We start from the raw sequence: 12,202 nt of genomic DNA, 5'->3' as shown, positions 1-12,202 counted from the left end.
CGTTACATTCAATACTTCCGTCAATGATCAGGTGTGCACTTGTCAACACAACACACCGATCGTTCCTCCTGCTCGGGTTTAGGGAGAGCACACGGACGAGCTAGAAGGGCACTCAGGGAGCCCGGACCTTCGCCAAGGTCCCATCTTGTACCTGCCCTGTGATCTGAATCTGCTCCAAAATCATATTTCATGCTACACCCTCCCACCAAGTTACAGGAAAACCGGGCCAGTAGCTTCTCCGTAAACATAACCTCTTTGGCGGAGGTAATAACATTCAAATGAAGCCTAAACTGACTCAAGCCACGAGCACTTGAGTGCAGAACAAAGCTATGTTGTTTGTATGTGTGTTCAGTCATTCTAATTGTTTTAGAGGAGAGATAAATATGTTATATATTATATTTAAATGAATCCCACAGGGACCAAGGAGGTTGAGTGGCTCAGCTAATTAAAAAAAAAAAATCATAATTTCATATACATATATATATATATACATATATATATTTTTAAAATCAACATATTTGTGTTGGAGGAAAATAAACATACAAATATGATTAAAAATGTAATAATTGTATTGTCACAACAACCAATTCATTGCCAGCATGCGTCAGTCGTAACACATTAACAGTACATTAAAACTGGCAGATAAATGGTTAGTTTCTTATACTCAAAGTGGAAATAATATGATTGCAAACTTAAATAAGCCAACGAAAAAATATTGCAACTACAATAAGTTGTGTATATTATTGTGTTAAATTACATCTAGTTTCAATTATAAAGAACATATTTCAAAAAGACGAGTGGTGCTGATGAAGGGGTACCTGGATCCACTCAAATACTTAACTCAAAGTAGAATGAACAATAAACACGATACACAAGTAAGCCTTCCTGTTGATGAATCTATCAAAGACAAACACAAACTAATTTAAATTCTTAAATTAACCTCTTATGTTCTCTCTGTAAATACAAAGCCAGAGGATTACACAGAGCAAAACTGACCTTCTGACCCTGTACACTAGTCTGGGTAAACACACACACACACACACACACACACGGAACCCTACAATCACCCACTTAGCCTTTGCCACCGGTGAAAGGCAACAAGATCTCTTAACAGCAGCTCGTCTTTTTCAATAAATTTTGCATGAAAACATGCCGCTGGAGCACCAAGTTGCCTGCTGTCATACTAGAGGAGTGTTAAATGTTTAATGACGACAACACCGCACACGAGAGCGCACACACACACAGAGTCGGTGTCAGGGTGCCGCTCTGAGGGGCCCCTCTTTCATCCTGACAGACACTATAAAGCTCCCGAGCCTCTTCCCCACCCCGCCATCAACATCGCACTGCTTTACTCCTCTCCTACCACCCAGCAAGGAAACCTGGATGTGAATGAGGTTGGAGTGTGTGCGCGTGTGTTTGTGTGTAAGTGGTGAGGATCAGGGGCTTACATAAAGGCCCTACCCCCATCACCATTAAGAGTAGAAGAAGAAGAATGGGGGGAAAAAAAGGAAGTGGCTTGTCATTGACAGGAAATACTGCAGAACGCCTTGTTTTACATATTATCATATACAGGAGCATTATTCTATTCCTGAAACCTCTCACTGCTATACTGCCTCTCTTCTGCTGAAGAAACTCTGAACTCCTGTGGGAGCCACTGGGGAACATCAGGAACATCCATGTCAGCCACTTTCTGGACGTTGATACCATCATAGCAACGTCCACAGACACACCAATGGGATTTTAACTGTACTCATTTATTGTACTGTAAGTGTGGTGATGGAGACAAATACGGTAAAAAATAAAGTGGAAAAAAAAACATAAATCAATGAAAAATCAAGGACACATTTCAGTATAGGGTATTTTTATGTAATCATCACATGTTTAGTGATTACCCAACACTGTAAAAGCACATGTAAGTATGGTATATTTAAAAAAAATTAAAAAAACACTACATTTGTGTTTCTTTCTATAACAGAAGCAAGAACCTTAAAATGAATTGTGACCCAAAACAAAGTAATTATGTACGTTATAAATTGTTATGAAGGTTATTATTGACCCAAAGAGCACGGTGCATGTAGCAAACAGTCAAGTGACCATCTTCAATACCCAGATCAAAGGAAACCAAAGTATCTATTTGTATGTATGTGTCAGCCGGTGTGATGGCAGCTCAGCACCACACGGTTTAGTCAAAATGATTCCAGCATCATACATCCACAGGTAAATTTGAAGGCCAGATAGGAGGTTAGACAGTTTGAGGAATATTAACGCTGCCACAGGTGGAACTGCATACACACACACACACAAACCAACCTACATATATCAGCACACACACGCGCACACAGACAAGCTAAAGCGGGGTCAGAGATAAAAGGAAGAGATTCCTATCGATGCTGAAGGATATTGAAGCCTTAATAAGAAAATAGATATAGTCGGCCGGCCGTGCATTTCACTGTTAGCTTTATTTGTTTTCCTGATACGGATCTAAGGAAAGGCAATATGTAATAGCTTACAATAAATGGAGCACTTTTCCTTTAAAGGCAAATCTCCATGTTCTTTTCACACAGAGAGAAATATCTTGAGCCCCAAGGTCTTCATTGATGACCAATGAAGCCTCCACAAGAATGAAAGAAAGTAGCGCTGAATTTATTATTAATATCAACACATCTGCTGTAAAAACAAGTGTACTGAACTTATGAATCATTATTTAAAAGATCATTTACAAAATGTGTAAATCTAAATAAACAAGAAACCATAGCTTGAATAATATGTGAATGCGTAACCCTGATTTCTAATCGTGTGGATGTTTCCCTCAGTCATAACTGTGCAAAATACATTAAAAAATCTCAGTTAAGATTCACTGTGAAAGATACATTTTCTCAATAATTAGCATTTACTTAACTTAATGAGATGCAGCACACACACATTTTCCAGAATAAGTGCTGTGACAGTTTGACAGTAGTGCACAAGCTAAGTTAAAAAAAAAAGAAACATTCTTAGATGTGCTGCATTTTTGTCTTACGACCGTTTGCTACAGTTATGAGTTTCATCATCTGTTAGCACAGTTGCATCAAGAACACATCTGAGGAATGGAGATCATTTTCAGTTGGATCAAACGCTTGTAAAATCCTAAATTGACATTTGGCTATTACTGCACATGTCTGTTAGTACATTTAATGAAAAGCCTAGAAATAAATTCTGCCTCTAAATGTTTTCTCCCGGACAAGTTTATGTGCAAAGTATTCAAAGTTTTCATTTGTTTGAAAAGACAAATAGCAGCTTTGTCAACCTGGTTTGACCTTTGGATGTGAATATACACTTTTTCAATCTTAATTGTAAAGTGATCTGTTAAGGAAGGGACGCTGAAGCCTCTTAAATTGACGCGTTTTAGCTCAGCGGCTGGTCGGCACCACTCGTGGGATCCATAGTCTGATACACACATCTGTGCCATTCAATATGACAGACAACAACTGGGTTCCAGTCATATTACAGTGGCCTCAAATCACATTAGAGCACCCCGCGCTGGGGAGGTATTGAGGGTGCTATTCTGGTCGAGGCAACGAGAGGCCTCTAAGGTAGTTAGACCTGTAGCCGAGTGCGCCGCTGTTTAAAGATCCACTACTCTAAACCTGCTCCTAGTGAGTATTACAGCCTTTAGAAGACATACACTTGCAAGTGAAGATGTCATTTGCCAACATTTCTCCCCTCGATAAGGAGGTCTCATTTATTGTTTTGTTTTTTCTTGGTATGAGCACCAAAGACATCAGAGATGCATATGATATTGTTATGTTTCGAGACTTATTGCAGCTGGGTGAAAAGTGGAGTTAAAGTCGTCAGACATCATCTGGTGACCCAAACATTCTCTTGAAACTGAGACCTGTGCAGCACTCCTACTTTCCCCATGACGTCTTCCCTTACAAGAGGGAATTCTATCGCATTACAAGGCCAGTGTGGGCCGCTGCTTGATTGCGAGGGGAAATGGAGGAAGAAAGGGAGTGATGGATTGATTGATGGATGGAAGGATCAAGTGATGGATGGACAGATGGAGGGGCTGAGACTGAGCTCCGCATTTAAGTCCGCATTATACTGACCAACATATTCTGTGCCGACAGTTTAGATTGAGCTGTGCCAACCCCGCGCTTGTTTGGTGCGTTCGTGACCACCGGGTTATGTACGCCTCTGTGTAAAAAAAGTTTGTCACTTACCCCTTCTTGACTGCCTTGTCCTTACTCTTGTCCTCCCTGTCCTTGTCTCTGTCTCTGTCTCGTCCTCTGTCCCTCTCCTTCTCCTTCTCTTTCTCCCTCTCGCGGCCCTTGCGCCGGCTTCGGTCCCGCTCTCGGCTGCGGCTGCGGCTCTTCCGGCGGCTGCGGCTGCCGCTTCTCTTGCGGCTTTGGGTGCCGCGTCGGCTGCCACTGCCGCTCTTACTGCGAGACCGCCGGTGGCGAGAATGAGACCTGGAAGACATAAAAGACATAAAAGACATCGAACCACAGATATTACAACTAATTTGGAGGGGGGGGGGGGGGGGGGGGGTTGCTCTTTTTTTCTCAACAAATAAGTAAAATGCTGGTAGTTTTCTTTTTCCCCACAAATGAGCCTTCAAATACTACTGCAGTGTTAAATATCACCAATCTGTTCCAAGTTATATCCTCTTTCTGCCTTGTCTACTTACAGTTAATTATCGACTGTATTTACCAGAATGTCTTTCGATCACTCCCAGCCAATGTGGCTGAGAATGTTTCACTCAGCTGTCAGTTATAAACGTGGCAGGAAGCGGAAATAGGAAGTGTGGGAGCGACTGGGTGTGTCCCCACGAGGAGAACACATCTTGTGGATGCATTGCAGTGCAGGTGATTCGGTTCATTGCTTGGGGACAAAATCTATCGCTCTTTTATTGTAAAATAGTCACAATACACAAGAATCAGCTATTACTAGCGTCCTGCAAACTTTTATTCCAAAATAGATTTTAGCACATGCCTTAATCTGCTGACAATAAGTGTTTTTTGCTCTCACCATACTGGATTTTGATTCAAAAGACTTATGTTAGGTGTAACAAAGACTTCCAAACCGGTTAAATCATCTGCAAATGACACCCCATCACGACGCGAGACCGACTTTCTGGAGATACTGACTTTACGTCAACACATTGTAACGCTCTAATCGCTTCACAAAGCTCAAAATAAAACTCACTAGCATCACATTTTTTCTTGAGTGAACAAATCCATCCTTCATTGGATGGACCTAATAATACAGTTACGTACAATCACATACAGCATGACACACACACACACAGAGACACAGAGACACAGTAGAAATGGAGCCAATTAGAGGCGGGCTCAGAGGAAGACCTGTCCTCGGTATTGATCCTGACACTGGCCCTCTGGTCTCAAAAAGATTAACAGCGGGAGATTAACTTTGTTAGTTATGACACACAAACACACACACACACACACACACACATCATTTAAACATCAACAAAAAGTGAATTGAAAGTGTAACTCATGCTTCAATATTGTGTCATACACAGCGACACAAATTACCAAATCATAACCGCTTATTTATGTGTCACTGCACATGCCTCTATTAACGCAGACAAATCCCTTCAACATATTCTGCTTGTGTGTGTGTGTGTGTGTGTGTGTGTGTGCTGGCATCCTGTGTCAGTGTACATGCGCGTGTGTGCGAAGGACCGTGATTTGAAACCCCAGAAGAAATCGGCAGCTGAGATGCCGTTATTTTCCATCATCTATCATTTTATTGATTTGTCTATAAAAACAGTCGAACCTGCTGTCCACGAGCTTTATTGCTTTCCCCCCTTTATTAGTTTGCAGTTTGGGACATCCAGAGCTGTCTCACTCCCGACAGAAAACTAATCATTTTCTTCAGACGGCTGTCACCCTCCTAACAGACAACACTCTGACAACTGTTGCAATCAATTAGGCCGGGGCGCTGCTGATCACTGGAGACTAGCTCACTGCACTAGTTCAAGGTCTTGAAAGGAGCTCCCCTCTCGTTGGAAAACAAAAAGAAAAAGAAAATATTTGAAGTTCTTTTTTCTTCCGAAACCACAGAAGTTCAATGTGCTGTGAGTAAGCAAAGGTCAGACAATGATCAGTAGCATTAAAACAACACCATATATTCAGTAACGCATACAGTACACATGAAACTCTGAAAGTTTTAGTTTTGTGTTCATGTTTACAATAAAAGCTGCAACCTGCGATTGTTTTCATTAGTGGTTAATCTGCAGGTTTTCAAAAGAAAACAGTGAACAAATGTGCAGCCCGTCGCTTCGAACTTCTTCTTTTGTCCAAACCCAAAAGATATCCGACTGACTGTCACAGGAGACAAAAAAAACACATTTTTACATTTATGAAAGTCAAAAATAGGGCTGAAACTAATCGATTATTCAGCCATTTGTTTTTTTTGATTAATCATTTTCTCCATAGAATGTCAGAGAGCTGTGAAAAGTGCTCGGTATAGTTTCCCAAAGTTGAAGATTATGTATCCAGGGTGTCCAAAAAAGTCCAAAATATTGAGTTTATAATCAGATATGACAAGAAAACAGCAAGTCGTCACATTTGAGAAGCTTTAAAAAGCCAGTCTCATTGCAGCACAGCTACTAAAGCAGAAACCCAGGAGTGATGATCAAAAACAATCATCATGACATCTGATTCAGAGGTGAAAGCAGCCATCAGTCACAGGCCATTTGATTTAGCATGTTTAATATTGTTTACTGGAGCTACTACGATTGGGTTTGTCAGAGAATCACAGCTAATGAAAAAAGAAAAAAAAACATTGGCATTTTTGGGGTTTGGAGTCTCCAAGTGAGATAATCCATCAATGGATCCCAAACAGACCTTGGAATGAGTGAATCTATGTGCTGACAATGTCTGCGTATGTTTGTAATCAACAGTACATGAGGGGAAATACAACAGAGTTGCAGTGTTCCAAACCAAAAGTCTTATATTTAGAGCCAAGCAAATTGTGGCCAGAAGCAGCAGATGCAATAAACACAATCTCACCCTCCCTCTCTCTCCCTCCCTGTCTCCCTCTCTCTCTCTCTCTCTCTCTCTCTCTCTCCCTCTGATGGCAAAGAAAACAGCCCACTTCTGGGGTGTGCAGCAAATTAAATTTACTGTAGTTAATAGAGTGAGCCTATGCTGCTAAATGTCAATTTCCTGACCAAGTCCTTCCCCTTGGAGAATGATTAGCTAATTTGGACTGGGGATAAATGGGCTAATGCAGGACGCACACAGATAAACAGACACAGTTGGACCCCATGCCAAGCCCTTTCCCTGCTTTACATTTCATTGGCCTTATTATCTCCAGGGAAAATGGGTCCCCCTATGGCCTGAACATATTTTCATTTATAATAAAAGGCCCTTGCTGGTTGCCCCCTCGTACAACTCCCCCCAACACACACACACACACACACACACACACACACATGCTGTCCCCTCGCAGCCTCCTTCCTCCATTCCCTCGTTTCACAGTCCAATCCATTAAATCGGAGCTCTGCAATTGGCCGGGACGGTTTTCTTGGTGAATTATCAATAGAGTAATTATGCTGCATGTTGGGAGCCGGGCTGAAGCTTATCGCTGCTGACCCCCCGGTGCGCGCCAGGATATGATCCCTCACCACAGCCCATTGGGGTAATTATGTGGCTGGGTGTGAAGCTGGATGGTGTGTTACCCTTATCAGTCTGTATTCTATTTCTGTTTTCATTGAAAATTGGACATTAATGGCAGCTACGCGATACCACTAGTGTCAGAAACAGGTGAGCGTCTCCAATGGAATCTGACCCCATTTAAATCATTATTCATGCTACGCAGTGTAGGGACACATCCAAACACACACACACACACACACACACACACACACACAAAAAGACCAATTATCCTCACTGTTCCTTTAACCTTATCTTCCACATATTCATATTGTTTCTTCGTATCCACAACCACCAGCCTCTGTCAGGAGGACAAAACAAAGTTCATGTCCGTATTGCATTGGTCCTGTGGCAGAAAACACCACACACAGCGAGTGATGTTCTCAGTGACGCCCCGAGCAGCATCCCTGTCCATTAGGCCAGCGTGGCGCAGCAGTGATTAATGGCTATGTAGCTTTAACACTATCGCATTTCAGTGCACGTCGGCAACAGTGACCCCGATCTGACCAATAATACACCAAAAGCTAGAGAAGAGGGCATACAGGTGTATTATAGAATGACCATCTGTTTCCTGGCTGGATATGGTAATGATGAGAAGGAGTACAAAGGATTGATCATAATAACGCGAGTATAGGATTAAATATATTTTAATTGAAAGATTAGCATCTTACCATCATTTTGACTCTGCTCATCATCTGTGTCAATAGAGAGCCTCGAGGCCAGCCTCTAAACCCCCGCGCTCCATTGTACACTTTTCTTTTTGTCTTTTTTCATTATTCTTTCTAAAAAAGTTGAAACATGACTCTGGAGTCATTTGTGCGTATTTCATTCTAAGGTTAAGTTTAGTAAAGTAAAGCAAAAACGTATCAATTGTCATTCTAACAAAAATGTAACAAAATGATTTAGTTATCAACTACAACTTATGAGTCGCCACTCAAAGATCTAGGTGCACTCAACCTTATCATTATCATTATATTTGTGAAATCATTTCCACAAGAAAGTAGAGCAACAGACAGAGAGATTGGAGAGAGAAATAGTAAATTAAAAAGTAAAAGAACAGGTGTAAAAGACGGATGCAAATATTATAGTCTCTTACACAGAGATGATGCCATGTTTGTTAAAACATACAAAAATACACAGCAAAAATCATAGCAGCTTTCTGGTTAACTTCTTCTGGGTAAAGTGTTGAATGACTTCTAAGAAGGCGTTTTGAAACCATAAAATGTATTTAAAATCTTTGGTATTTATTCTTTGCATCAACAAAATATGTTACTGCACAGTCTTAAGCAAACCACCCCGCTGGTGGTACCTATCAAGTAAAGGTAAAACCTTGGATTTGAGCACTTCAGCCACACACACACACACACGCACAAAGACTACAAAAAAGCTTCCCAGTCGACTTTTCCAAGAAATAGACAGATTGAAAAAAGAAACGGGCCTATTGAAAGCGAGAAGATCCATATTTGAAGAACTTCATTAATGCGCTGTTCCCCGCAGAGTTATTTCCAGTGACAGAGCACACAGCAGCAGCTTCATGTTCAAGTTAAAAGTCACTTTTCTTTTTTTTCTGCCATTTCAGTGTGTCTAAAAGCACCTTGAGTGAGCAATGTGCATTTCCTGCTGCCAAAAGACGTGGAAAACAGCTGTTCCTGCCTGACGCTGCCTGCTGAATGGAATGCAAATATGTTAACCATCCAGAATTTATTACTTTTGAGTGCTCTTCAAACGCAACGGCAGACACAAGTTTAATTTATGATATTCCTCTAATTATGAGAGCTGTTGAAATCATTTCCCAAGCTGCTTCCTCCTTCCAAGCAGCCACAATATCGGTTCCCTCGGTTCACGGTACACGCACGCACACACACACACACACACAGACTCAGTCATCCACCATTCACACCCACACCAGAACATAAATATACATACGCACATACACTAAATAACACACAGGGAATCACTGTAAAGTCGCTGATTGTGAGCACAATTAACACAGCAAAGACGGAGCATGAAAGATTCACGGAAATGTGTTTTCTCTCCGTCTCCCACTGCTTCATAAAAGCAATGTTTAGATTTTTCATAATCTTCAGTTTGCTTTTAATTTAGCAGTCGTCAACACAAACGTCTGCAACACCCCGCTATGCTGGGAAGCCGAAATGAGACCCCATGCAGGCCACCCACTCACTACACACACACACACACACACACACACACACACACACAGTTACAGCCACAAGCCACAGGGTCAAGTCATTTAGCAGAGTTCAAAGGCCTTCACAGACGCCTCAGATATATATGAACCTACGACGGCCAGCCAGCGATGAGGGAAAAGATGACTTTCTGCAGCAAGATGTGGTTTCCTCGCATGCGTGTGTGTACGTGCGTGTGTGTGTGTGTGTGTGTGGGTGTGTGTATGTGCGTGTGTGTGTGTGTATGTGTCGATAATGTGTTGATTACCCGGTGTCTTCATTGGCGCATATGCCCAGCATCACTCAGCCTCCCCGTCGCAATCCTAAACTTGGCCGTCTGGTGTGCACCAGCGACCTTTGACCGCCGCGCAGCCGAGGCTCGACATGACACCCATTAGCAGCTGGAGCCGGGGGGTGAGGGGGGGAGACGCAAGGTCAAGTGAAGGTCCCACTTGGACTAGGTGCTAACCTGCCAACTCGCTCACAGCCACTCACACAACTGAAACCCCACTTTTTTTCCACCTCCTTCCAATCCATCACCCGGAACAATTAGTTACGCAGAGTTAGGAGAGAGTTGTTTTGCTTGTCATTGCCTCCATCTGTAAGAGGGTGGAAAGCAGGGAGGGAAAAAAAGAAGTTGAAGGACTGTAGGAGGAGGAGAGGGAGTGCAGACTACACAAGGGGAGACAATGGGTGAAGGACAACAGGGGGTATGGAGGGAGACGTAACAATGGGATAAAAATAAGGTTATAAAATTTGGGATTTAAGAACAAACAGGAGAACAAAAAAAGGGGGAGAATGAAAAAGACTGGGACTTCTGGAGAGGACGGAGCAGACAGCCGTGCTTCACATCAAGCTGGCTCCAATTAGCAGGTGTGCTCTCAGACGCTCGCGCTCCCTCTCTCTGGTCAGGGAAGATGTATTTTTCTGCCTTTTATACGCATGTATTTATGAAGTGGTGGGAGATCTGAGGGCCCTTAGCATAACAGCCTTTTATTGTTTAAATGTGGACTGCTCGGCCCCGTGTGCTTAAGTGATTTAGGAACCTCACAACTCCGGCATAAGAAAAATCATAAACGCTGAGACAAACCATGTGGGTGGACTGTAAAAGGCACCGAGGAACGGGCCGACAAAAAGCAGACACACATTCCACTACTAAAGGGAAACTACACTTAATTAAACACCCAAGACACAACTGGTATAGCGCCCTGTAAAAAACTATTAGTTTCCCCCTCTTCAGTGGAATAACATAAAGTTGTCTTCTGAAAGAACAGAGGCTTGTCTCATAAAGAACTTTCTAAAAAATCTTTTTTTTTTTTTAAAAGAACTGCTGTCAAGATTGAACCAGGCGGAGTGTGAGAGAGAGAGAGAGAGAGAGAGAGACGAACGTGGAAAGAGAGATCAAGAAATGAATAGAAAGAGAAACACTTCACCCTCTGAGGGGGAAAAAAAAAAGACCTTTCCCCTCCGCTGCATCTGTCGCTTCTCGTGGTCCACGTGTCCCATGCACGGAGTTAGATTTTACCTTCTTTTACCGATCACAGTGGGTGATGTTTGCGACGCAAAACAACACAATAAACACGGAGACATATAGAGCTTTTGTGGCCAATTCTCTTGGAAGGAAGTCACAGAAAAACTCTGCATTGATAGATTACATGTTACGGGGATCACAATATGTTGGAAGCTGCAAAACAGCTTTTAAAAAAATCTCTCCAGAAAGTTCCTGCTTAATGATTGGACTTGCCACGCGCTGTTGTAAGCTGGATCCAAAATGATGCCACCCATGTTACAGTGACGGCATGAATGTCATTCATTACATGTGCAGTAGCGCATGAGAGTGCGCGCTTTTGTTCTCCCACTTTTTTCTGAGTGTCAATATCCAACAGAGTTTACTGAGAAATCTGGCAAACTTCCACTCTAACAAAACTGTTGACTGCATTTAAAATAATTACATTTTCCCTGCTTTTGATTTCGAGCCAAAAAATTGCGACGTCGGGTTCTCTGTTCCATCCAGTCACAGAAGTCTGCTCTTTGTTCAGCCAATCATACGACAGTTGGCCACGTATCCTTTGGGCGATCCATCTATCTCCACTTCATCCTCATGTCCTCGACTCTGCCAAAACCCGAATGGATAGACGGAACAAAAAAAGGAAGACAAATTTCAAATAGAAAAACTCATGCGCATGCTGAGAAAGTGTTTCATTACTTTCAAAAAGATTGTCAAGGTTTCAGTCAAGGCGCACATGATCCTTGTTTCATTTCTCTGCCATTCTCTCTCATTTTTCTCTTCTTTTTCCACAAATAAATTACTAAAAGTGTGAGTGAAACCACATGCTTTTGTGTGTGTGTTTG

The 12,202-nt window shown here is 42.2% G+C and overlaps 1 protein-coding gene across 1 annotated transcript in view; it reads right to left on the bottom strand.

Moving 5' to 3' along the window:
- Positions 1 to 12,202, bottom strand: part of rsrc1 (arginine/serine-rich coiled-coil 1) — a 107,326-nt gene that overhangs the window by 82,441 nt on the left and 12,683 nt on the right. Inside the window, exon 4 of the mRNA XM_079165643.1 lies at positions 4,203 to 4,451. Coding sequence (XP_079021769.1) covers positions 4,203 to 4,451 — 249 coding nt within the window. The remainder of the gene's footprint in view (positions 1 to 4,202; positions 4,452 to 12,202) is intronic.

This window comes from Pholis gunnellus (assembly GCF_910591455.1).
Source record: "Pholis gunnellus genome assembly, chromosome: 9".
Taxonomy (NCBI): domain Eukaryota; kingdom Metazoa; phylum Chordata; class Actinopteri; order Perciformes; family Pholidae; genus Pholis; species Pholis gunnellus.
Note: the sequence above shows the minus strand (reverse complement) of the source record. Positions and strands in the feature narration are given on the sequence as shown.